Raw genomic sequence first — 27,241 nt, 5'->3', positions numbered from 1 at the left:
CTTTGCTGCTGTGACTAGTGCTGCAATAAACGTACGTATGCATGTGTCTTTATAGTAGAATGATTTATAATCCTTTGGGTATATACCCAGTAATGGGCTTGCTGGGTCAAATGGTCTTGAGCTGTCCCCTGCCTGTGGCCATACCCACCCCTCCCTAGGTCATCTGCACCCCTAGGTCAGAAACCTGCAAGGCTAGAGGGGCTGGGCCTGTGCCCCAGGTGGTGTGAGTGATGCATATCTTCAGAAGTAACAGGGTGAGCTTGCACACCGGAAGGTTTTTTCTTTTCTTTTTTGTTTTCTTTTCAGCCAGCAAAACCCCAGCAACATAATTGCACTTTAGAGGCATGAGGAGAATGTAATCATTCTTCATGGGAACACCATCTTTAAAGTGTTACCTCTTGGAGTGAATCCCGATGAATTACCCAACCAGAGCTCCTTCCGTGGTATTTTCTCCTGCACCTCTCCCCCGACCTCCCCACGTGGCATTGACTCTACCAATTAGCACTTTCTTTTTCCCTGGCCACAGTCCTGGGCTGGGATCGAGGGAGGGTGTGGACCCTAGGTCAGGGTAAGCAGGAGGACCCTGGGGGCTCCTTTTGAGGAGAAAGGGGATGCTGGAGCTGCCTGGGCATTTTGGCACCCTGAGGCAAGTCCGACTTGGGATGAAGCGGAGATGCAAAGAAAGCAGGGTCTCTCTGCCGTCTCATACTCCAGAGACCCCTCTCCCTGTGAACTTCCTGCTTCACCCCCATTACCTCCAAAAGAAAGGCCCCACCCTGGACAATCTCCAGCCTCTGACATTTGGACGGCACTGCAGTGCAGGTGAAGCTTCCCTCCTCTGACCGTCCATTATGTTCCAGTAGAGTCTAGACTCTGGCTGCCTTTCAGGGAGGGCGCAGGTCACTCTTGCCAGCCATAATAAAGACGCAACATCAGCTTCTGAAGGCCAGGCTTTGAGGCTTTTTCTTTGCGTTCACACAGATAAGCATTTGGAAGACTTCTGTTTCTAATTCATTTAGTTAGATGCCTTTTGCCTTTTTTCTTTCTTTTTTTTTTTTTAACGCTACCATTCTTTGGCTCCAAATACGAATTTCCATAATATTCTGCAGACACTCTGGAACTGGCACCAAGAGGCTGTAACCTCCAGAACGAAAATTAAATTAATTGAAAAAGTCTTCTGAATTGTGTCCAGGTGCCATGGGAAGCATCTTTTGAAGGCCACAAGCTAGGCTGAGGAAGGGATGGGGAACTCACCGCTGGGGCAGTCTCCATGTTTCCCATTTATTTCACCAGTGGAACCCCAAGAAATAACGACGTTCTGACCATTTCCAAGGGACCCAAGTGGCCACGCTGCACCTTTCAACCTAACCCTTGGTAGCTCCTGGCCTCCTGCGGAAACCTTCCATGTGTCTTTAATTTTTAAGAATTAGTTCTTCTTCTGTTTATTTATTTATTGAGACCAAGTGTCACTCTGTCGTCCAGGCTGGAGTGCAGTGGTGCGATCTCAGCTCACTGCAACCTCCGCCTCCCAGGTTCAAGCACTCCTTGTGCCTCAGTCTCCTGAGTAGCTGTGGCTACAGGTGCTCATCACCATGCCTGGCTAATTTTTGTATTTTTAGTAGAGATGGGATTTCACCATGTTGGCCAGGCTGGTCTCGAACTCCTGACCTCAAGTGATCCACCAGCCTCGGCCTCCCAAAGTGCTGGTATTACAGGTGTGAGCCACCACCCCTGGCCAAAGATTAGTTCTTCTGACTTTGGACTTTTCATACCCTGCTCTCCAAACCAGTTTTATATGTTTTATACTGCACACACACGTGGGTTATAATTATATTCCATCCTCATGCACACACATGCACGTGCATGCACACACACATGCATGCACGCACACACATACATGCACACACTATTGCAGACTGGCTTTTTCTCCCACTTTCTAGGGGGGATCTGTGGTTTCTTGCCCACGGGGCTTTGTTTACTGGTCTGGGAAATGGGTCTAAATACACAGCTGCAGAATTCAAAGGAGGACTGAGAATCAAACTACGCTGCACAGAACACGGAACTCCATGGAACAGAAAAGAAAGCATCGGGGCAGGGGGTTGTCAGAAGGAACCATTTCCAATGATAAGTGCATCCTTGAAGAAAATATGTCTAGACTGGGCACGGTGGCTCACACCTGTAATCCCAGCACTTCGGGAGGCTGAGGCGGGCGGATCACCTGAGGTCAGAAGTTTGAGACCAGCCTGACCAACATGGAGAAACCCCGTCCCTATTAAAAATACAAAATTAGCCTGGTGTGGTGGTGCACACCTGTAATCTCAGCTACTTGGGAGGTTGAGGCAGGAGAGTCACTTGAACCCAGGAGGTGGAGGTTGCAGTGAGCCAAGATCACGCCACTACATTCCAGCCTGGGTGACAGAAAAAGACTCTGTCTCAAAAAAAAAGGAAAGAAAGAGAACAAGGAAATATGTCAATATGTCTAGACTGGGCACGGTGGTTCACACCTGTAATCACAGCACTTTGGGAAGCTGAGGTGGGTGGATCACCTGAGGTCAGAAAAAAGACCAGCCTGGCCAACATGGTGAAACACCATCTCTACTAAAATTACAGAAAAAATTTACAGGGCGTGGTGGTGAGTGCCTGTAATCTCAGCTACTCTGGAGGCTGAGGCACGAGAATCACTTGAACTTGGGAGGCAGAGGTTGCAGTGAGCCGAGATCGTGCCTCTTCACTCCGACCTGGGTGACAGAGAGAGACTCTGTCTCAAAAGATAAATAAATAAAAGAAAAAGAAAATATGTCTAGAGAGAAATGTTGGCATTCTTTCTGAGTGGCAAGATGCCAGGTGCTGTGCTGGTGGTGATACAGTTTGCCTTGTGTCCCTGCCCAACTCGTCAAACTGAAATCCCCAGTGTTGGAGGTGGGGGCCTGGTGGGAGGTGACTGGATCATGGGGTCAGATCCTTCATGAATGGTTTTGCACCGCCCCCCTCAATTAAACCTCTTTCCTTCATAAATTACCTAGTCTTAGGTAGCTCTTCATAGCGGTGCGAGAATGGGCTCATATAAGCTCCCATTGTTTCTACATTATGGTGAGTTGTAGAATTATTTCATTACACATTACAATATAATAATAATAATGGAAATAAAGTGCACAATCAATGTCATGTGCTTGAATCATCCTGAAACCATCCCTCCCACCCTTGGTCCCATGGAAAAATTGTCTTGCATGAAACTGGTCCCTGGTACCAAAAAGGTTGGGGACTGCTGCTCTAACCATCAAGGAGGTGGACACAAATCCCCACTTCTTCCAAAGTGTATGACATTAAAAAATTAGGAAAAGAATAATTTCACTATGGAGGAACCTCACAGACATAATTCAGATAGGATGCGTGGGCTAATTGATGGGTGAGTGGATGGATGGATGGATGGATGGATGGATGGATGGATAGGTGGATGGATGGATGGGTAGATGTGTGCATGGATGTGTGGGTGGATGAATTGAGGGTGGGTGGGTGGATGGAGTGGATTGTGGGTGGACAAATGGATGGATGAATGAGTGGATAGATGAAGGGTTGGATGAATGGGGCGGTGGATGTATGTATGTATGGGTGGGTGGGTGGGTGGGTGGGTGGATGGATGGATGGATGGATGGATGGATGGATGGATAAATACATGGGTGGGTGGGTGCATGGATGGACAGACGGATGAATAGATGGATAGGTGGCTGGATATTCTTATCTCCCTGTTCTCTCAAATTGTGACCAACAGATGTTCTCCTGATGTCTAGATTATCTTTTTTTTTTTTTTTTTTTTTTTTAGACAGAGTCTCACTCTGTCACCCAGGCTGGAAAGAAGTGGCGCGATCTCGGTTCACTGCAAGCTCTGTCTCCTGGGTTCACGCCATTCTCCTGCCTCAGCCTCCCGAGTAGCTGGGACTACAGGTGCCTGCCACCACGCCCGGCTAATTTTTTGTATTTTTAGTAGAGACGGGTTTTCACCCTGTGTTAGCCAAGGTGGTCTCGATCTCATGACCTCGTGATCTGCTCACCTCGGCCTCCCAAAGTGCTGGGATTACAAGTGTGAGCCACCATGCCCGGCTTTTTTTTTTTTAGACAGAGTTTTGCTCTTGTTGCCCAGGCTGGAGTGCAATGGCGTGATCTCAGCTCACCGCAACCTCCACTTCCCGGGTTCAAGTGATTGCCCTGCCTCAGCCTCCCGAGTAGCTGGGATTACAGGCATGCACCACCATGCCCAGCTAATTTTGTATTTTTAGTAGAGACAGGGTTTCTCCATGTTGGTCAGGCTGGTCTTGAACTCCCGACCTCAGGTGATCCACCCTCCTCGGCTTCCCAAAGTGCTGGGATTACAGGCGGGAGCCACCGTATCCGGCCTCTAGATTATTCTTAGAGAGTCAGATTCAAAACCGATACATTTGCAGTATGAAATATATGCACATGTATATTCCTGTACCATTACCCTGAGTCAGGTCAACTCTGCCACCCATTCGAGCTTAAGAATGTGATCTTCGGGAACGAGTAGCATCAGATCTTTTGTCTAGCTGCATTTGCCAGGGTATAGCCCACTCGCAATTTTCTTCCATGTACCCCTAACTGCTTGGTTCCTGCACCACCAACTCAGTTTTTTTCTCCTCAGGTTCCTACAGTGCTCTATTCTTGGTGATTTCTCAACATGCCCAGTTATTCAACAAAGCTTTTTCACGTTTTAAAAAATATTTTATTTATTTTTGCTTATTTTTATTTTTTGTAGAGACAAGGTCTCTCTCTGTTGCCCAGGCTGGTCTCAAACTCCTGGACTCAAGAGATCCCACCATCTCAGCCTCCCGAGTATCTGGGACCACAGGAATGTGCCACCATGTCCGGCTCATTTTCTAATTTTAGAGATGGGGTCTCTCTGTGTTACCCAGGCTGGTCTCAAACTCCTGGGCCCAAGTGATCCTCTGACCTCAGCCTCTTGAGTAGCTGGGACCACAGGACTGCACCACCATGCCCAGGTTATTTTATTTTAGAGATGGGCTCTCACTATATTGCCCAGGCTGGTCTCAAACTCCTGGCCTCAAGCAATCCCCCAGTCTCAGCCCTCCCCAAGTCCTAGGATTACAGGGAGGAGCCACCATGCCCAGCCTCCACAAAGCTTTTTGAGTATCTGCTCTGTGGGATACAGCAGTAGAATCAAACAGCTGTGGCTCTGCTTCTGGGAGCAGCAAGTGTTTATTTTAATAGCCCTTAATTTATGTGTGTTTATTTAGATTTATTCGTGTTTATCTGAGCCTCCCAATAAGCTGTGGAGCAGTCACATCTTTGTTTGTACCTCAGCACCTGGCAGAGAGCCCAACAAAGAGAGGCAGCCTTTGAGAAGCTAAATTACTCAATTGAATGCATACACAACAAAACGTAGCTCCCCCAAAAGGCTAGGCATTTAGATAATGAGGTTTCCTATCTTTCCATACAGACACACATGCACACACACGGTATACATGCATATATGTGCTATGAATGAGGTTTCCAATCGTTCCATTCACACACATGCACACACACATTCAGTATGCATGCTTACACGTGCCATGAGCAGGGTGCTGTCTGCTCTCCAAATTCCTGTGTTGACGTTCTGTTCCCCATGTGTCTGTACTTGCAGCAAGGAAATCATTAAGGTGAAATGAACTCGTAAAGTTAGGACCCTAGGCAGTAAAGTTAGCGCCTTTATGAGAAGAGATACCAGAGGACTTGCCTGCTCTGTCTCTCCGCCATGTGGGAACACAGCAAACCAAGAAGAGAGCCCTCGCCAGGAACTGAACCAACCAGTTCCTTGATCTTGGACTTCCCAGTCTCCAGAACTGTGAGAAAATCAATTCCTTTTGTGTAAGTACCCAGTCTACGCTATTTTATTATGGCAGCCTGAGAAGACTAATATAGTATTTACATACACGCCCCTGTCCACTGTCCGTCCATCCATTTCTCATGCGTGTGTGAGACTCCAGTTGCTTATCCCATATCCTTTCTTTCTTCCTTTATATTAAGGGACCTTGAATTTACTGATTTTGGCAATGTGACGGCTGGAAGACGATATCCTCATTCTCCTTTGCAGTTAGGTGTAACCAAAAATCTATGTTCTAGTTAATAAAATCAATGTAAACCAAAGTTATTGGGTGAAACTTCTGAGGAGTCCCTTAAGAGGGGGACTATGGCCGGGCACAGTGGCTCAAGCCTGTAATCCCAGCACTTCGGGAGGCCGAGACGGGCAGATCACGAGGTCAAGAGATCGAGACCATCCTGGCTAACACGGTGAAACCCCGTCTCTACTAAAAAAAATAAAAAATAAAAAATAAAATAAATAAATAAAACAACTAGCCGGACGTGGTGGCGGGCGCCTATAGTCCCAGCTACTCGGGAGGCTGAGGCAGGAGAATGGCATAAAACCCAGGAGGCGGAGCTTGCAGTGAGCTGAGATCCGGCCACTACACTCCAGCTTGGGCGACAGAGCAAGACTCCGTCTCAAAAAAAAAAAAAAAAAGAGGGGGACTGGTGGCCAACAAGCCCACTTTTCACTTTCTCTGCATCATGCCAGGCCTGCCTGGAATAATGATGTGATGTCTGGAGTTCCAGCAGCTAGCTTAGAGCAGGAAGTCCTCTAGAGGGTAGAGGTCCTATTCCAAGAATGACAGAATATATGGAGCAAAGGTGCCAGGGTGGTTGGTGACACTGCAAGATGGCCGTGCCAGGCCCAGAGCAACTCTCCTGACCTCACTACAGACAGAGGAGTACGTTTTTAACCTTACCGTTCAAAAAGTCAGATTTGTTTCAGTGTTATTTAAATCATTTTTTTTTTTTAAATTTCTGGCCTCCATTGCCAGGGGCTGAGCAAAATTTATAGTAGAGACCTCCTGTGAGGTACTTGTGGGCAACCAAGGCAGTTAAGAGGTGTCTGAGCCACATGCAGTGTCGGCTGTAGACACTCAAATGAAGTCTCATGAGTCAGTGGGAAGATGGATGTACAGATAGGTGGATGGGTGGGAGTTGTGGATGTATGGATAAATGGACAGCCATCTGGATGCATGGATTGATTGAGAGATAAATGGGTAGATGAATAAATAAATGGGTGGATGAATGAATGCATGGACAAATGGGTGGGTGAGTGGATGGATGGATGGGTGGGTGGATGGGTGGATGGGTGAATAGATAGAGGGTTGGATGAATGGGTAGGTGGATGTGTGGGTGGATGAATGAATGGATAAACACATGGGTGGGTGGGTGAATGGATGGATGAAAGGGTGGGTGTACACATGGATGGATGGATGGATGATAGATAAGGGTTTGGTGAATGGGTGGCTGAATGTATGTATGGATGAATGAATGGATGGATGGATGGATGGATGGATGGATGGATGGACAGACAGATGAATAATTTGGTGAATAGGTGGGTGGATGTGTAGATGAATGGTTGTATCCATGAATGGATGGATGGGTGGGTGCACAGATGGATATGTTATCTGGATAGATGGATGGATAATTGGATAGATGGATAAATAGGTGCATGGATAGACGGATGGATGGGTGGCTAGAAAAATAGATGGATGAATAGACAGACGGGTGAGTGGACGGATGGATTGATAGACTTACAAACAAGTAAATTTCTACCTGATATTTTTGTATTGTCGTATAACTTTCTGTGTGTTCGTTCATTGAGGAACAACTGTGAATCAGGGGCTCTGGATTCATTAGCCCACCTCTGCTGATGAGGAAACATCCCAGGGCCATTGAGCTTGTCAGTGGTGGGCTGGGATTAAAATCAAGAGCCCTTTGCTTCTGAGTCCAGGCCATTTGCAGCACATTGCCTTGTGACTGCCTCAAAACCACAGGAATTTTCCTCAGAGTGTTCACAGTGGTCAAAGATAAAGAGTGTCTTGTATCCCAGAGTTCATACATTGGAAATTTTATGGTTTTTGCCCATCAGTGGTGCAAATCATTTTTAAAACAGTAATTTAATTTGGCACAAACTTGATGTGTGATCCTATGTCTGTGTGTCTTTTTAATTGTCTTACCTGTAGCATTGGTTGAGTCTTCGGAAGAAATTAAAAGGCATTAGGGAAGTTGCATAATATACAAACAACTACTTTGTTGATGAAGCTTATGCTTGCATTTAGTTTGACTTAGAGTCAAGAAAGAATCAACTTCCCAGAATCCTGTATTTGAAGCAGGAATCCTGTTTACCCCTAAGTCTGCTTAGATGGGTAAACAACCTTGTGGGTTAGAACCGGTGGTCCGTTAGGACTGTATCCAAGACCTAAGGTTGAGTCTTGATCATGACAAATGTTTTTTTTGTTTTTGTTTTTTTTTTGAGACGGAGTCTGGCTCTGTCGTCCGGGCTGGAGTGCAGCGGCCGGATCTCAGCTCACTGCAAGCTCCGCCTCACGGATTTACGCCATTCTCCTGCCTCAGCCTCCCGAGTAGCTGGGACTACAGGCACCCGCCACCTCGCCCGGCTAGTTTTTTGTATTTTTTAGTAGAGACGGGGTTTCACCGTGTTAGCCAGGATGGTCTCGATCTCCTGACCTCGTGATCCGCCCGTCTCGGCCTCCCAAAGTGCTGGGATTACAGGCTTGAGCCACCGCGCCCGGCCGATCATGACAAGTGTTGACTATGATGGTCCCAGTGCTGAATCTGAGAGAGCCACCCTAGGGTGTTCCAAAACATAGAATGTGACAGGAGAGCTGTTGGAATTTGTGTCTGTTAATTTGTGTTTATCTGAGTTTTCCAACAAGCTAGGAGCAGGCTCAGCTTTGTTTTTAACACAGTACCTGGCAGACAGCCCAATGTACAGACTGGGTACTTTAGATTCTTAATTGCTCAACTGAATGCAGGCAAGGCAAAAGTGAGCGGACCACAAAACACTCTGCAATAACAAAGCTCCTTATCTCTTTTCTTTTGCGCACACACACACACACACAAACACACAAATGTGTGAGAATGCTACATGGTAAAAGTTAGCTTACATATGAATTATAAAATGCCTGATTGTTTCAGTTATTATGTATAACTAGTTATCCCAAAATTTACTGGTTTAAAAGAGTCACTGCAGCCAGGTGCGGTGGCTGACGCCTATAATCCCAGCACTTTGGGAGGCCAAGGCGGGCAGATCACGAGGTCAGGAGTTCGAGAGCAGCCTGGCCAATATAGTGAAACTGTATCTCTACTAAAAATATTAGCTGGACATGGTGGTGCGTGCCTGTGGTCCCAGCTACTTGGGAGGCTGAGGCAGGAGGATTGCTTGAACCTGGGAGGCGGAGGTTGTGGTGAGCCGAGATCCTGCTACTGTATTCCATCCTGGGCAACAGAGTGAGACTCCATCACAAAAAAAAAAAAAAAAAGAAAAAGAAAAAACAAAGAGCCACTGCATGTATTTTCTTCATAAATCTGCAGTGTGGACAGATCGCAGCATGGGTGACTCTTCTGCTGAATTAGAAGGCTGGGGCTAAATCACAGAAGCTTTGCTCATCCACGTTTCTGATGCTTGAGGCTGGCTGTTGAAAAAGACTAGGACCAGGTACAGGATGTATAGAATGTACAGAATGCAGGACCAGGTACAGGATGTACAGAATGCAGAATGAAAACACGAAGTCCCTTGCCCAAACTTTATTAAGAATTTCAGGATGACAGAAACAGAGTATTCATCCAAGCATGGGGTCCCCTTCTGAGCACAAGTCCACCTGCATAGACTGTGGGCTCAGGAAATTGGCCCTGGCTTAGGTATCTGGTGTGGCCGTCACCAAGAACAGCCACCCATGGCCTCGCTGCACGGCTTGGGCTTCTTCACAGTGTATTGGCTGGATCCCAAAAGTGAACACAGAGAAGGAGGGAGGCAAAGTGAGGTGACAGTTACAGCACATTTACAACCTGGTTTCTGAAGTCACGTGGCATCACTTCTGCACAAAAGCAGCCACAAATATCCACCCAATTTCAAGGAAACAGGAATTAGATTCCCACTCCTGATGGGAAGCGCCAAGGTTCTGGAAGACAGTGTGGGACAGAAATATTGCTGTGGCCATTTATGAAAAATATAATCTCTTCCAACAACAATATGTGCATCATTGTAGCTACAGAGCTAACGCAAGCACATTTAAGCACTGTCATGTAATAACATGTGAAAATTATGTTTATTTATCCAATAAACATTGACTTAGCAAATAGAGTGTTACAGATTGTCTCCTACATGCAAAGCATGCCAAGGTGAGTAAGTCCTTTTTCTTTCATCAAATAGCCCAATTGTTCTGTTGAGGGAGAGCAAAAAAGAAAACAGAACAGCACAACAACGACACCACCAAAAATAACAATTTATCTCACACAACGTGATATAGTCTACAGATGATGGACACACAGTGCTGTGCCAGGAAAAAGGAGAAAAACGGAGGCCATGCTGGTTGAGAAATGTTTCGCGAATGAGACTGCATTTAAGCTGGGTTGTGTAGCATGTGTAGGAGTCTTCCAGATAGAAAATGTACAGGCATCCATTCCAGAGAGCATACATATATGAGCAAAAACACAGACATTGAGGGAAAAAATTATGACCTTAATGAGTAGGAGGAGAATTGGGAGGTGAGGGTGGGTAGGTAGTCTGGGATCAGGTGGGGATGAACCTTGTATGCCTTACCGAGTTGATATGGTTTGGCTCTCTGCTCCCACTCAAATCTCATCTCGAATTGTAATCCCTGCGTGGAATACAGTGAAAACAGATCAACATTATTGTGCTCTCAGTGGTTCACTCCTGTAAACCCAGCACTTGTGGAGTCTAAGGGGGAGGATCTCTTGTGGCCAGAAGTTTGAGACCAACCTGGGCAACACAATGACACCCTATCTCTCTAACAACAACAAAAAAAAATTAGCAGGACATAGTGGTGCACACCTGGAGTCTCAGTTACTTGGGAGGCTGAGGTGGGATGATCACTTGAGCCTAGGAATTCAAAGTTACGGTGAGGTATGATCGTGCCTCTGCACTCCAGCCCGGGTGACAGAGTGAGATCTGGTCTCTAAAAACAAATAAATAAGTATTTTTAAAAAATTTCTGCACTTGAGCTTTTAGAGGCTGTTCACGCCTTAGCTCCCTGGCTTGGAAGCCTTCCTGGCTGCCAAATCCATAAGCCTGAGCTGCCTCAGTGAAGGCGGAGAGACCACTTGGAGCTAAACCAAGCTGCCCCAGCTGAGTCATCGAAACCAGCCTGCTCCTGGCCACCCGGCAGCTGAGCACTGACTCATAAGCGAATCCAACTGACCCCAGAGCTGCCTCGCTGAGCCAAACCCAAATAGCTGAGCCACAGAATCGGGAATGAACTAAATGGGTGTTGTTTTAAAGCACCACGTTTTGGAGTGGTTTGTCATGCTGCAAAAGTTAATCACTGTTTACCTAACGAGCTTCTCAACGTCCCCACATCCCCATTCCAACACAGACACTACTGAGAATTTGCCGAGTTTTCAACGCTTTGCTAGGCACCTTGAGGGACACAAGATAAAGCATCCTCAAGGGCTTTGCCATCCTTTTTGGGGTTGGAGAAAGGGGAGGTACACATACATGTTCAGTTCATGACCATAAACTGTTTCTCTGGCTTTGATTTCCATGCTTAATCATCTTCTGGTGATTAACGCCAAACTGGCTAGTCTGTGGTTTGCAGATTCTTCCAACATTTAAAGAATATCCTTTGTTCGGTCTTGGTTGGCCATATATGGGCGGCAAAAATCCAACGGGATCACACTAATAGCTGCTTGAATTATAAGCCATGTATTTCTCATGTTTTATTGCACTAAAACCTGAAGCAGGCAGTAAGAACCACCACATTTATAATACACTTTATGCCATCTATGTCTCCTCATCATCTTATGAGAAGCTATTGACATCCCTAATATTCTGTTGCACTAGAACCTTAAACAGGCAGTAAGAACCATCACATTTATAATACACTTTATGCCATCTATCTCTCCTGATAATCTTATGAGGAAGTCATTGACATCCCTAATATTAAAAAAAAAAAAACAAGGAAATGAATCCAAGGCAGTTGATTCATATCTTGAAATTAAAAGAGCTCATCTTTTTTTTTTTTTTTTTTTTTTTGAGACAGAGTCTCGCTGTGTCTCCCAGGCTGGAGTGCAGTGGCGTGAACTTGGCTCACTGCAAGCTCCGCCTCCCGGGTTCACGCCATTCTCCCGCCTCAGCCTCCCAAGTAGCTGAGACTACAGGCGCCCGCCACCACGCCGGGCTAGTTTTTTGTATTTTTTTAGTAGAGACGGGGTTTCACCATGTTAGCCAGGATAGAAGAGCTCATCTTTGAACCTTTATCTCTCCTCCAAGGTCAGATCAGTACACCTGCACATTCTGTTTGCAGGTTCTTGTCACCAGCAAATCAGTGAACTGAATTTTAATTGATGTGTGTGTGCAGGTGTGCATGCATGTCTGTGTAAGTGTGTGTGTTTATGCATCCATCACTTTAACCCCATCATGGGTTCTAGTTAATGCTTAAGCCTGATTTCAAAGAAGCCAACAGATTTGTTGCTCAATGTAATAAAACTACCTCTCCTTAACAAGGAATGATGTTAAGTCAACTTCAAAGATAAACACGGGGCTGGGTGTGGTGGCTCACACCTATAATCCCAGCACTTTGGGAGGGCGAGACGGGTGGGTCATTTGAGGTCAGGAGTTCAAGACCAGCCTGGCCAACATGGTGAAACCCCATCTCTACTAAAAATAAATTAGCTGGGGGTGGTAGCAGGTGCCTGTAATCCCAGCCACTTGGGAGGCTGAGGCAGGAGAATCGCTTGAACCTGGGAGGCAGAGGTTGCAGTGAGCTGCGATCGCACCACTGCACTCCAGCCCAGCTGACACAGTGAGACTCCATCTCAAAAATAAATAAATAAAAAATAAAGATGGGAAAGTTTTTGGTTCCAGACAGGATTATTTCATGACATCCAAGCAAATTTAGATTTTGAAATATAACAAGACGTGGTAAAATGTACCATTTTTCCAAATTAGTTTTCTGCATAATGTTTACAAATTGTAATTTGATATTTTTTCTTTAAATTTCCTTTTGAGGTAATTAAAGAGTCTAAGGAAGATGCAAGGACGCAAGACCCCCACCTAGAGTTTCATTTGCCCTTAACCCAGCTTCATTTTCTATTAGGATTGGAGTGCAATATCAAAGGCGGGTCACCAACACCGGTGCACTTCTGATAACAAGACTACAGACATCAATCGGTTGTCACAAGTTTAATAGCTTTAAGTCAACACATCTTCATCAACTCCAATATACACAAAGCATTACAGAGGAATATTTATCAGCCAATCCAGAAATATTTATGAATGGTCAGCTTTATGCTGGATTCTGGGAGAAATACCTAGCAATTGTTTCAGAGTCATGTTGCAACGTCTTCCAACTTGAGGGCTGAAGGAGTGCTTGTAGGTCAATGCTGAAGGGTCTTGTTGCTCCATGCACACATAGTGATAAAAAGCTGTGCTAGGGCCGGGCACGGTGGCTCATGCTTGTAATCCCAGCACTTTGGGAAGCCAAGGTGGGTGGATCACCTGAAGTCATGAGTTCGAGACCAGTCTGGCCAACACGGTGAAACCCCGTCTCTACTAAAAATACAAAAATTAGCCAGATGTGGTGGCGGGTGCCTGTAATCCCAGCTACTTGGGAGGCTGAGGCAGGAAGAATTGCTTGAACCCAGGAGGTGGAGGTTGCAGTGAGCCGAGATCATGCCATTGCATTCCAGCCTGGGCGATGGAGCAAGACTCCATCTCAAAAACAAACAAACAACAACAACAAAAAACAAAAACAAAAAGCTGTGTTAGTTCCAGGAATTCATGAGAAGGAAGAAGAATTTAGATTCCCTTGGGTTATTTTGAGGGATTAGTTCTGGTTTGTTTATTGGGCCAAACAAACCAGGGTAGATGTAAAATGGCCCCATCAAAACCATCCTACGGAACACTTTTCCACTGCTGGCGGGAATGTAAACTAGCACAACCACTCTGAAAAACCGTGTGGAGACTCCTTGAAGAACTAAGAGTAGAACTACCTTTCGGGGAAGCCGTCTCACTACTGGGTATTTACTCAGTGGGGGAAAAAAGTCATTATAGGAAAAAGACACTTGCACACACATTTATAGCAGCACAATCCACAACTGCAAAGATAGGGAAGCAATCTAAGTGCCCATCAGCCAATCCGTGCATAAACAAAATGTGGTATACATACACCATGGAATGCTACTCAGCCATAAAAAGGAATGGAATAATGTCTTTTGCAGCAACTTGGATGAAGCTGGAGGCCATTATTATTTTATTTGTTTATTTATTTATTTTTGAGATGGAGTGTTGCTCTTGTCGCCCAGGCTGGAGTGCAATGGTGCAATCTTGGCTCACTGCAACCTCTGCCTCCCAGGTTCAAGCGATTCTCCTGCCTCAGCCTTCCGAGTAGGTGGGATTACAGGCACGTGCCACCACACCCAGCTAATTTTTTTGTATTTCTAGTAGAGACGGGGTTTCACCATGTTGGTCAGGCTGGTCTCAAACTCCCGACCTCAGGTGATCCGCCCGCCTTGGCCTCCCAAAGTGCTGGCATTACAGGTGTGAGCCACCACGCTTGGCCCTGGAGGCCATTATTCTAAGTGAAGTAACTCAGGAATGGAAAACCAAATATCGTATGTTCTCATCTGTAAGTAGGAGCTAAGCTATGAGAATGCAAATGCATAAGAATATTATGGAACTTGGGGACTCGGGGGTGAGGATGGAAAGGAGGTGAAAATAAAGACTACATATTCAGGCCAAGCATGGTGGCTCACGCCTGTAATCCAAGCACTTTGGGAGGCTGAGGCGGGTGGATCATCTGAGGTCAGGAGTTCGAGACCAGCCTGGCCAACATGGTGAAACCTCATTTGTACTAAAAATCCCAAAATTAGCTGGGCGTGGTGGCACGTGCCTGTAGTCCCAGCTACTTGGGAGGCTGAGCCAGGAGAATCACTAGAACCTGGGAGGTGGAGTTTGCAGTAAGCCGAGATCACGTCACTGCACTCCAGTCTGGGCAACAGAGTGAGACTCAGTTTCAAAACACAGACAAACAAACAACAACAACAACTACATATTGGATACAGTGTACATTGTTCAGGTGACAGGTACACTAGTCTCAAAAATCACCACTGAAGAATTTATCCATGTAACCAAAAACCACCTTTACCCCCAAAACTATTGAAAAAAACCATCTGTCACACACCAGGGGATGTGTGAGCAAAGGCAGGAAGGAACAGAGCCCTGGGAAGGAGAAGGGGTCACTGAGATGACAGGGAGGGCAGCATTCTATCAGTCAGTGTCCAGGCAGGCAGTGGTGGGAAGGGCCGTGGTCAGGAGTTTCTGTGCTGGGCCTTGGGGCCATAGAGAGCTGAGCTGGGTGACGTGCGGAGCCTGGGCTCATGATCAGGTGCTGTAGCCGTTGGAGGGGTGTGCTGCTGCCTGAGGGACTCAGAGGAGACTAGAGGGTATGAATGAGATTCCTGGGAGTGGCTTAACAAATGACCACAAACAGTGGTATAAAACAACAGGGACTGATGGGGCACAGTGGCTCACGCCTGTCACCCCAGCCCTCTGGGAGGTCGAGGTGAGCGGATCACCTGAGGTCAGGAGTTTGAGACCAGCCTGGCCAACACGACAAAACCCGTCTCTACTAAAAATACAAAAATTAGCCGGGTGTGGTGGTGCACACCTGTCATCCCAGCTACTTGGGAGGCTGGGGCAGGAGGATCACTTGAACCCAGGAGGCAGAGGTTGTCTGGAGCCGAGATTGCACCACTGTACTGCAGCCTGAACAACAGAGCAAGACTCTGTCTCAAACACAAAACAAAACAACAACGGGAATTTATTCTCTCCCAGTTCTGGAGAGCAGCAGTCTGAGATGAAGGGGTGGGCAGGGCTGTGCTCCCTCTGGAGGCTCTAGGGGAGGATCCCCCCTGCTCCTCCCAGCTCCTGGGGGCTCCAGGCATCCCTGGGCTTGTGGGCGCATCACTCCAGTCCCTGCCTCCATCTCCACCTGGCCTTCTCCTCCGTGTCCGTCTTCATCTCCTCTTGTTATAAACACAGCAGCCACTAAATCAGGGCCCACCCTGGTGACCCCAACTGCAAAGACTGTTGTGAACTGAATTCTGTCCTCTAAATTGATCAATTGACATCCTAACTCCCAGGACTGCAGGGTGTCACTGTGTTTGGAGATACGTTCTTTAAAAAGGTGATTAATATAAAACGAGGTCATTACGGTGGGTCCTAATCTGATATGATTAGTGGCCTTATAAGAAGAAGATAGTGGGACACAGACATGACCTCCCTGCAGGAAAATCCGTTCTCCCTCTCCCAGCTCCTGGGGGCTCCAGGCATTCCTGGGCTTGTGGCCGCATCTCTCCAGTCTCTGCCTCCATCTCCACTTGGCCTTCTCCTCTGTGTCTGTGTCTCCTCTTCTGTCTCTTACAAAGGTACCTGTCATTGAGTGGAGGGTCCACCCTATGCCATGATGATCTCATCTTGATTTGTTGCTGTTGTTGTTATTGTTTCGAGATGGAGTCTCGCTCTGTCGCCGAGGCTGGAGTGCAGTGGTGCGATCTTGGCTCAAAGCAACCTCCGCCTCCCGGGTTCAAGCAATTCTCCTGCCTCAGCCTCCCAAGCAGCTGGGACTACAGGCGCCTGCCGCCACGCCCAGCTAATTTTTGTACTTTTAGTAGAGACAGGGTTTTGCCACGTTGGCTAGGCTGGTCTCAAACTCCTGACCTCAGGTGATCCACCCGCCTCAGCCTCCCAAAGTGCTGGGATGACAGGCGTGAGCCACCGCGCCTGGCCCTCATCTTGAGATTCTTAACTCAATTACATCTGCAAAGACCCCTTTTCCAAATAAGTTCCCATTCGCAGATTCTGGGGATGAGGACGTGGACATATCTTTTAGGAGGACCACCGCACAGTACACTACAGTTGTGTCCAGTTGCTTCCAGAGGCTCCAGCGGAGGCTCCTTTTTGCCTCTCCCAGCCCCTTGTGGCTCCAGGAGTCCCTGGCCTTGTGGCCATCTTACCTCAGTCTCTGCCTCCATCTCCACGTGACCTTCTCCTCTGTGTGTCTGTGTCTCTTCTTCGTCTCTTAGAAGGCTGCCTGTCATTGGATGTAGGGCTCAGCCTCATTCATCTTAACAAATGCATCTACAAAGACCCTATTTCCACATAGGGTCTCATTCTGAACTCCCTAGGAGACAGGAGTTTGGAGGGGCCACTGCTCACCCCAATACAGGTTTTACTGTCAAATATCAGTCCCCCAGATTGGCCAACACCGTTTAGAAACTCACAGGCCTGAGTCCCTCTGATACAGTCTCTAAAAATCAACTCCCAGGGCAGAAAGTGGATATGGAAGGGTGAAAAGAGGACTATAGTCCAGGGATACTGATTCAGCACAAAAATTACATGTGCCAGGCCACATGTCAAGGGCTGTCCCTCCTTGAAAGTCACAGGACAGGGCCGGGCGCGGTGGCTTACACCTGTAATCCCAGCACTTTGGGAGGCCGTGGCAGGCGGATCGCAAGGTCAGGAGTTCGAGACCCGCCTGGCCAACACGGTGAAACCCTGTCTCTACTAAAAATAGAAAAATTAGCCAGGCATTGTGGCATGCACCTGTAATCCCAGTTACTCAGGAGGCTGAGGCAGGAGAACCGCTTGAACCTGAGAGGTGGAGGTTACAGTGAGCCGAGATCATGCCTCTACACTCCAGCCTGGGTGACAGAGCGAGACTCCATCTCAAACAAAAAAAAAAGAAAGAAAGAAAGTCACAGGACTAAGAATAAAAAGCCTGTTCAACTGGGGTTCTATCTTCTAGTACTGTTGCGCCAGGAAAATTCATCTCTTGAAAACAGATAACTGTAAAAGGCATTGATTTCCGGCTCTGACTCCTAGAATGTTGCCGTTCTAAAAGTCAAACTAAAGCCATTTTGTCTGAAAGCCTTCTCACATGATTTTTGGAATAAAGGGAGTAAGAATAGATAAATACAGAAATAAATAAAACATTACTCTGCCAGAGGACTGATTGTATTCCAAATTATCCTCAAGAAGAGCAAATAAAATATAGAGATGAATTTGGCGGACAATTTTCTTCACGTGAGGTTTCAATGTTTGTACAGTTTTGAACTGGGAGTTTTCACATAAAAACATGGGGCTTAATTTCTTACTGTAAGCATTTTCTGTTGGGAGAAATCACTTTTTTTCTCGTCTGTCTGTGGTGATGCTGTCACTGTTGGAAAATTCAGCTTCTTTATTTGTTTAATTTACAGAAGAGTGTTTGAAATATTCTTTATACTTAACATATAAAGAATATTTTTAATGTAAGAAAAAACTTAAAGAAAATGTAGGCAGGGGAGGAAAAGTATGAGAAAAAAGAGCATAAGAAGCAAAATATTGCAGCCAAAAGTCACAGAAAATGTTTTGCGATGGAAACCATTTCCTTTTCAAATAGCACTGCATGGAAATGACGGGAAGAGGAAAACACCTCATTTTTAGTGGTCACCACGGGGCCAGCAAGCATGGTTAATCTGGCTCTAATTTTATATCCCGACGCCATGTCCGGAGCGTGGGTGTTTATTATGCCATTTGAAGAGAAATGGAAGCCAAAGGCATGAGGCTTCTCCAGGGAGGGGAGGTCCCAGGGGTGGCCTTGGCTGGGTGGACTCTTGGGTGAGCCTCTGCAGCGATGCTTGGGACTCAGGCTGGGGCCTGAGAAGGGGGCAATCAGCCTGGGGCCTGGGGCCGCTTCTTGCTGATGACTCTCACCACTGAGATATGTACAAATCAAGTCAGGGTGCCCCTTCACTAAAATATGTGTGTGTGTGTGTGTGTGTGTACAGACACACATGCATATGTGAGTGTGCACATGTTTGAGACATAGCATATATAAGTGCAAATGTATATTAAATGTAGAGACACACAGAGATAACTGAATAAATGGACAGATATAGATACATGAATGCATATATAGGTAAATATCAATATGTGGATCCAAATAGATACATGGATAGATGATTGCTAAATAGATAGAGATACATGTATGGATATATTGATAGAAAGTAGATTCATGGATAAATGATGGATAGAGGTAGATACACGGATGAATAGGCAGACAGATAGGTAGGCAGACAGATAGTAGACAGACAGATAGATAGATATAGATAGATAGAGATGAATGGATAGGTAGATACATAGATATGGATATATAGATGATAGATATGGATAAAATGGATAGATATATAGAATAGGTAGTTAGATATATAGCTATAGATATATAGATGATAGATATGGATAATATAGATGGATGAATGGATATATAGATGATATAGATAAATGCATAGGCAGATAGATACATAGATAGATATGAATAGATATATAGACAGATATGGATACGTGGATGAATGGATACAGAGAGAGAGAGAGAGAGAAATAAATAAATAAATAAATAAATAAATAAATAAAATAAGAGGCCAAGTGCTATGGCTCACACCTGTAATCCCAGCATATTGGGAGCCCAAGGCAAATGAATTGCTTGAGCCCAGGAATTTGAAACTAGCCTGGGCAACATAGCAAGAGCCCATCTCTACAAAAAATTTAAAAACTAGCAGGAAATGGTGGTACATACCTATAGTCACAACTACTTGGGAGGCTGAGGTAGAAGGATTGCTTGAGCCCAGGAATTTGATGCTGCAGTGAGCTATGATCACACCACGGCACTCTGGCCGGGGCAAAAGGGCAAGACCTTGTCTCTAAGAAAAAGAAAAAGCAGATGACAGACAGATGGATATAGGTAGACAACTACGGAGAAACAGACAGCTAGATCAATACATGAGACAGAAAGAGAACAAGAGAGAGACAGAGAATGAAAGAGAGAGAGAGTGTGTGTGCATTTGAAGCTAATACAGGGTTTCTCAGCCTCAGCACTGTGGACATTGGAGTCTGGATCACTCTCTGAGGTGAGGCCGTCCTGTGCACTGTATGGGAAGCCCTGAGGCCACGGGAATAGGCTCGGGGCTGTGGTAAGGAACGGATCCACCACGAGAGCCTCCAGAAGGAACTCACCCTGCCCACACCTTGATTTCAGACTTCTGCTTCCAAAACTGTGACAGAATGAATCCCAGTTGTAAGCCACCTGGTGTGTGACAGCTTGCTACAGCAGCTCTTGGAAACGGCATACAAGGGGGATGAGACACATTCTAATATGCTTTCCAGCAAAGTAAGTCTGAGCCGATGTGCTTTTTTTTTTTTGAAACGCAGTCTTGCTCTTGTCGCCCAGGCTGGAGTGCAATGGCACGATCTCAGCTCACTGCAACCTCCATCTCTCAGGTTCAAGCGATTCTCCTGCTTCAGCCTCCCAAGTAGCTGGGACTTCAAGCATGTGCCACCACGCCTGGCTAATTTTTGTACTTTCAGAAGAGAAGGGGTTTCGCCATGTTGGCCAGGCTGGTCTCCAACTGCTGACCTCAGGTGATCCACCCGCCCGGGCCTCCCGAAGTGCTGGGGTTCCAGGTGTGAGCCGCCGCGCCCGGCCCCTGGGGTCTCTTTTATAAAAGCACTGATCCCTTCGTGAGGCTCCACCCTCATGACCACACCACCTTTTAAAGACTCCACCTCCTAGCGCCACCACTTTGCCGCACAGAAATTTCGGGGAAAAACGAGCGTTCAGTTTATTGTGGTGACCGAGGAGCAAGCCCTCTAACAACACTGGAGAATTGATTGCTCACAGTCCTGGAGGCTGGAGGTCCAGGGCAAAGACGTGGCAGATTCAGTGTCTGGTGGGGACCCACTTCCTGGTTCCTAGATGGAGCCTTCCGGCTGTGTCCTCACATGGTGGAAGGGGTGAGGGAGCTCTCTGGGGCCCCTTTTACAAGGGCACTCATCCCATCCATGAGGCCCCACCTTCACGACCTCATCACCTCCCAAAGGCCCCATGTCTGAACACTATCACCTTGGAAGTGAGGAGATCAAAATAGAAATTTTGGGGAGATAGCAACATTCAGACCATAGCAAATTTTATATGCTACTTTCTAATAGACTTACAATCATCATTTAAAAAAAAAAATCACTGAACTCCCATGAAATTCCTTATTTGTCACCCCTTTGACTTGGATGTCTAATCTGTTTTCTAATATTTCATTTAAAATAGAAGTTTGTCACCTCCTAGGACCACACATTCTACCTGTTCGATGTTTTCGCCAGGTGGGCAGTCAGGAAACATTTGTTAATAGCCATGCATGGGGAATACCGTTACTCAAGTCATCTCACTTCTTTGCCCTTAAAATTACCTTTTTTTGGCCGGGAGAGGTGGCTCACACCTGTAATCCCAGCATTTTGGGAGGTCAAGGCGGGCAGATCATGAGGTGAGGAGATGGAAACCAGCCTGGCTAACATGGTGAAACCCCATCTCTACTAAAAATACAAAAATTAGCCAGGTGTGGTGGCGGGTGCCTATAGTCCCAGCTACTTGAGAGGCTGAGGCAGGAGAATCGCCTGAACCTGGGAGGCAGAGGTTGTAGTGAGACGAGGTTGCACCATTGCACTCCAGCCTGGGCGACAGAGTGAGACTCCATGTCAAAAAAAAAAAAAAAAAAAAAACCTTTTCTTTTTTGTTACTCCCTCTGCTGAAAACATTTAGAGGTGAATTACACAAAACTGTCTGAACCAAATGTTGACTTTAAAAATTCATATTAGCAAAAACAACTTTTACTCAAGATAAATTAAAAGAACCAACATCTAGGCCAGGCGCGGTGGCTCACACCTGTAATCCCAGCACTTTGGCAGGCCGAGGCAGGCAGATCACAAGATCAGGAGATCGAGCCCACCCTGGGTAACACAGTGAAACCCCATCTCTACTAAAAAAATACAAAAAAATTAGCCGGCCGTGGTGACGGGCGCCTCTAGTCCCAGCTACTTGGGAGGCAGAGTTTGCAGTGAGCCGAGATTGCACCAGACAGAATGAGACTGTCTCAAAAAAACAAACAACAACAACAACAAAAAGAACCAACATGTAGATTAAGTTCTCTTTTCTAAAGGGAAATTAAGTTTTCAAAAGATATCCTTGGCCGGACACAGTGGCTCACGCCTGTAATCCCAGCACTTTGGGAGGCCAAGGCACATGGATTGCCTGACCTCAGGAGTTCAAGACCAGCCTGGGCAACACGGTGAAACCCTGTCTCTAATAAAATACAAAAAATTAGCTGGGTGTGGTGGCATGCACCTGTAATCCCAGCTACTCGGGAGGCTGAGACAGGAAAATCGCTTGAACCTGAGAGGCGGAGGTTGCAGTGAGCTGAAATTGCACCATTGCACTCCAGTTGGGGTTACAGAGTAAGACTCCATTTCCAAAAAAAAAAAAAAATCCTCACACTGGGATGAGATACCCAACATCTAGAAGGCATTGGGTCTCACCAATTACATAAAAGATCGTGAGTCCTTCATACCTCATGGCAGGCTGTTCGGGAACCAAAGAAATCCAGTAAGGTTGATCTCCTTGGAAGAAAACATTTGCAAAGTCAGGGGGAAATTTCAGATTTTATTTGCTTATTGTGATGACCAAACATGACCAAAAGCAACCAAACATGATCAACTTCCTTTTTTTTTTTTTCATTTGCAATTCTTCCTTAACAAGAACACGGTAACTGCAGGTTTATAGCAGGAAGGAGACCACTGGGGGCTAGTTGCAAAGACATGAGCATAATAAGGAATGGAAAAGCCATTTCTTCTCCAGGAAGGTGACTCTGCCATTTTTAACATTTTTATCTCATTTTCCCAGCCTCCCTGCTACGGACAATGTTCAGATCCTCATCAGCCGGGGCTCTTCCGCCAGCTTCTCAGCGTTGCTCTCCAAGGTGTGGTCCCTGGATCAGCAGCAGCAACATCCCCTGGGTGCTTACTGGAGATGCAGAATCTCAGGCCTCGTGTCCCAGGCCTCCTTAATCAGAGTCTGCATTTCAGTCCGACTCCCCAGTGATTCCTGCATTTCAGTCCGACTCCCCAGTGATTCCTGCATTTCAGTCCGACTCCCCAGTGATTCCTGCATTTCAGTCCGACTCCCCAGTGATTCCTGCATTTCAGTCCGACTCCCCAGTGATTCCTGCATTTCAGTCCGACTCCCCAGTGATTCCTGCATTTCAGTCCGACTCCCCAGTGATTCCTGCACCCAGTACAGACTGGAAGTCCTGAGAGTGGTCCTAGTGCTGTGGAGTCCAAAGTTCCTGAGGTTCGCTGCATAACAGCCAATCATTCGAGAGACAAGAAGTTAGAAAAAGAAAAGCATCTTTATTTGGAGAGCCAGCCAGTCAGGAAGATACTGGACCCATGTCCTAAGGAACCATTTTTAAAGGCATGAATCTCAAACTTCTTTGTACATTGAGAAGGGGGAACAAGGAGGAGGCTGAGGTGAGGGGGTTGGCTGGTGACCACAGACACTTGGGCATCAGCAGGGGCCCAAGGAGATTGCAAAACTTCCTTGTCCTTGCTCAGGTCACAGTGCTCCTACAAATCTTCAAGACAACATTGCTACTTGTATGCATGCCCTTCTTATCTCCTCAGAGGTTAGTTTTGGAAAGGAATTCTTATCATCCTTGCTTTGCAGTTAAACTGTAATCTAAGTTCTTTCCATGATTAACTTGGCCCATGTGCAGAAGTGCCTAAGAGCAGTTAGCTTGAGGAGTCAGAAGCAAGATGGAGTCAGCTATGTTCAATTTCTCTCCCTATCACACTGGCAGCCCATTCTATCCTCTTCTGAGAGACTGAGTGTTTCAAAATGTGGGCCTCTCCATGGCTTTCATGATAAAAGTGTAGGTGCCTTTAGAACTAAGCACGGTGTAGCCCTCTGCTCAGAACCCTGCATGTGTAGCATGGTATTCTCACTCTCTCCTTACAATAAAGGTAGCCAAAAAATAAAAAGTGTTTTTCCAGCTGGGCGTGGTGGCTCACGCCTGTAATCCCAGCACTTTGGGAGGCCGAGGTGGGCGGATCACAAGGTCAGGAGATCGAGACCATCCTGGCTAACACGGTGAAACCCCGTCTCTACTAAAAATACAAAAAAATTAGCCGGGCGTGGTGGCGGGCGCCTGTAGTCCCAGCTACTCAGGAGACTGAGGCAGGAGAATGGCATGATCCCGGGGGGCGGAGCTTGCAGTGAGCCGAGATCGCGCCGTTGCACTCCAGCCAGGGGGACAGAGCGAGACTCCGTCTCAAAAAAAAAAAAGTGTTTTTCCTCCTCTCTACTCTCATTAAAACAAACAAAGTGAAAGAGAGAGAGAGAGAGGGAGGAAGGAAGGGAGGGAGGGAGGGAGGGAGGGAGGGAGGGAGGGAGGAAGAAGAAAAGAAAAGAAAGAAGAAACACAGAGAGAAAGAAGGAAGAAACGGGGTAGGGGGAAGGAGAAATGGAGGGAGGGAGGGAGGGAGGGAGGCAGGCAGGAAGGCAGGCAGACTGGCCGGCCATTGCTGGCACATGGCACCTGCTCCCCTCTGCAATTTCAAATCCTATCACCCAAGAAAACATCCCATCCACATAATTCCTAAAACATAAAAGTCCATTTTCAAATCATGAAATAAGTAAATGTTTCTACGGGAAAGCCATCGTTCTTCCCTTTTCTCTAAACACAGCGCCAAAATAAGTATCTTTCTCAGGGGAGAGTCCTCTTATAGCCTGATCCAATGAAGGCTTTCCTTCTGGGTGAACTCTGCGGGGCTTTTGTTTCTTTGCTTTGGGACCTCTGAAAAACAAACGCATCATGCAATGAATTTCCAAAAGCAGCAGATAAAACCCACCCACGCTGTCTCGCAGCCCTGCTCTCTTCCAACTGCCTGCTTTGTCACCAGAACAGACTCTGCAGGCCCCTGGGCTCAGGGGGCTTCCCACCGGGTTCTTGCCTTTGGCAGATGTTTTTGTTTTTACCTTCTCGGCAGGTGTTTTCTTCGGCTAAACTTGGCTTAGACAAAGAATGAGGTGCTGAAGTTGAGCTGCTTGGGAGGCAGAGGCAGGAGAGTTGTTTGATCCTGGGTGGTGGAGGTTGCAGTGAGCTGAGATCGAGCCACTGCTCTCAAGCCTGGGGGACAAGAGCAAGACCCCTCTCAAAAAAAAAAAAAGCAAGAAAAAATAGTATCTCTGAGTGTGGGAGGATCACTTGAACCCAGGAGTTCAAGACCAGCCTGCACTACAGTGAAGCCCCATCTCCAGGAAACATTTAAACATTAACCAGGCTGGGCACGGTGGTTCATGCCTGTGATCCCAGCACTTTGGGAGGCTGACGCGCGTGTATCGCTTGAGCTCAGGAGTTTGAGACCAGCCTGGACAACATGGTAAAACCTTGTGTCTTTAAAAAAAAATAAGCAAATAGCCGAATGTGGTGGCTAGTGCCTGTGGTCGCAGCTACTTGGGAGGCCAAGGTAGGAATATCGCTTTAGCCCAGGAGGCAGAGGTTGCAGTGAGCCAAAAGATTGTACCACTGCACTCTAGCCTGGGCATGAAAACCTGCATGAAACCCTGTCTCAAAAAAATATAAAAATTTAAAAAAGTAGGCAGGCATGGTTGTGTGTGTGTGTAGTCCCAGCTACTCAGGAGGCTGAGGAAAGAGCATGGCTTGAGCCCAGGAGGTCGAGGCTACAGTGAGCCACGATCACTTCACTGTACTCCAGTCTGGGCAACAGAGTGATATCCTGTCTCAAAAAAAGAAAAGAAAGGAAAAGAAAAGAGAAGGGAAGGGGGAGGGGAGCGGAAGGGAGTAGAGGGGGAAGTGGAGGGGAAAAGGAAGGGGAGAAGGAAGGGGAGGGGAAGGGGGAGGTGGGGGGAGGGGACAAAGGGAGGGGAGGGAAGAAAGGGAGAAGGGGAGGGGAGAAAGGGAGGGGAGGGAAGAAAGGGAGGAGGGGAGGGAAGAAAGGGAGGGGAGGGAAGAAAGGGAGGAGGGGAGGGGAGAAAGGGAGGGGAGGGAAGAAAGGGAGGAGGGGAGGGGAGAAAGGGAGGGGAGGGAAGAAAGGGAGGAGGGGAGGGGAGGGGAGAAACGGAGGGGAGGGAAGAAAGGGAGGAGGGGAGGGGAGGGAAGGGAAGAGAGAAAGAAACAAGCAAGAAACAAGGTAAAGGAAAGGGAAAGAGGGGAGGGGAAGGGGAAGGGGGAAGGAAGGAAGGAGAGAGGAGAAAGAGAGAGAGAAAAGAAAGAAAGAGCTTGGTCATGGTGGATGTCCACATTGATTGAGAACCACAGAGAACAATGGGCCATCCTGATAATACAGACAATTGTCATTTCCCTCCCGTATCACCACGAAACTAGAGAGGTGCTTTCTGGAGGAGCAAAGGTGCTTCAGAAATGTGGAATCCTGACATTCACAATGCAGAATCTTTCTCAGAAGTGAGCTCAACCATATGTTCATTTTTTTGGTTTTTGTTTTTGTTTTTCCCAGTTATTGGTAATTGGCTTTGTTTAAAAAAAAAAAAAAAAAAAAAAAGAGAGAGAGAGAAAACGCAACTGTGAATAGAGAGATTGAATGTGTCTGACCCAAGGTTGTCGCAGCTCCTGTTTTCTGGTTAGGCCTGCACTTCCTTATGAATCACAGGGAATGGAGAACTTTTCTTGATAATAATGGTCATTCTATGCAGAGCAGGACTTGAGGTGTTATGATAAATGTATAATTTCTCAAAAGTGGTCTACTTGAGAACACAGTTGCAAGGAGTTCCTCTCCATATTTGTTCCTCCTGGGTAAAGCAGCTCTTCATAAGGTCATTCAGCTTTCAATTTATTTTAATCAGCACTTCAGCTCAGGCCAGCAATGTCACTGTGCTTTCCAGTCAGGACGGTCCCAGGGTGCCTCAGACACTGACACAGAGAGGAGTGTCAAATGACTGTCATTGAGGGGTAAAGTAGAATTTGACATGAGAATAAAACAGAGATATGTAGAAATCACAAAACAAGCATGCTATATTTCCAGTGCAATTCCATTTTAGATGAATATAGAAAATAATTGCAAATTTTCACATATGCCTTCATTCACTTATGCTATACTAATTTTCACATATGCCCAAGTTAATTCATACTAATTTATACTAACTACCACCAAGGCCATACAATTCTCCCCAAGGTAAAATTTACCTACTGTCAGAAGTAAATGTGGTGTTTTAAAACGAATTCTACAGTCAAGAGATCCCCATTAACCACACTTCTTAAAACCAGA

General features: G+C 46.5%; 1 protein-coding gene across 18 annotated transcripts in view; it reads right to left on the bottom strand.

Moving 5' to 3' along the window:
• Nucleotides 1-9,846: 9,846 nt before the first annotated feature.
• The window catches only part of LOC105478064 (circumsporozoite protein-like), a 70,181-nt gene continuing 52,786 nt past the window's right edge, over nt 9,847-27,241 (bottom strand). For 4 of the 18 annotated variants that reach the window (XR_011618520.1, XR_011618521.1, XR_011618522.1 and 1 more), the window contains 2 exons: nt 26,569-26,912; nt 24,374-25,125 (listed from right to left, as the gene is read on the bottom strand). Coding sequence is in view for 6 of the 18 variants with exons in the window: in XM_071089453.1 (XP_070945554.1) it covers nt 25,010-25,125 (116 nt within the window). In the remaining 12 variants the exon portion in view is untranslated. Of the gene's footprint in view, nt 10,023-10,663; nt 10,722-22,582; nt 25,126-26,539; nt 26,913-27,241 lie in introns of those variants that run through there. The other 14 variants (XM_071089456.1, XR_011618529.1, XM_071089455.1 and 11 more) reach the window with 14 other exon arrangements.

Source organism: Macaca nemestrina, chromosome Y, assembly GCF_043159975.1.
Source record: "Macaca nemestrina isolate mMacNem1 chromosome Y, mMacNem.hap1, whole genome shotgun sequence".
Classification (NCBI taxonomy): Eukaryota; Metazoa; Chordata; class Mammalia; order Primates; family Cercopithecidae; genus Macaca; species Macaca nemestrina.
The sequence above is the reverse complement of the archived record's forward strand: the minus strand, read 5'-3'. Positions and strand labels throughout refer to the sequence as shown.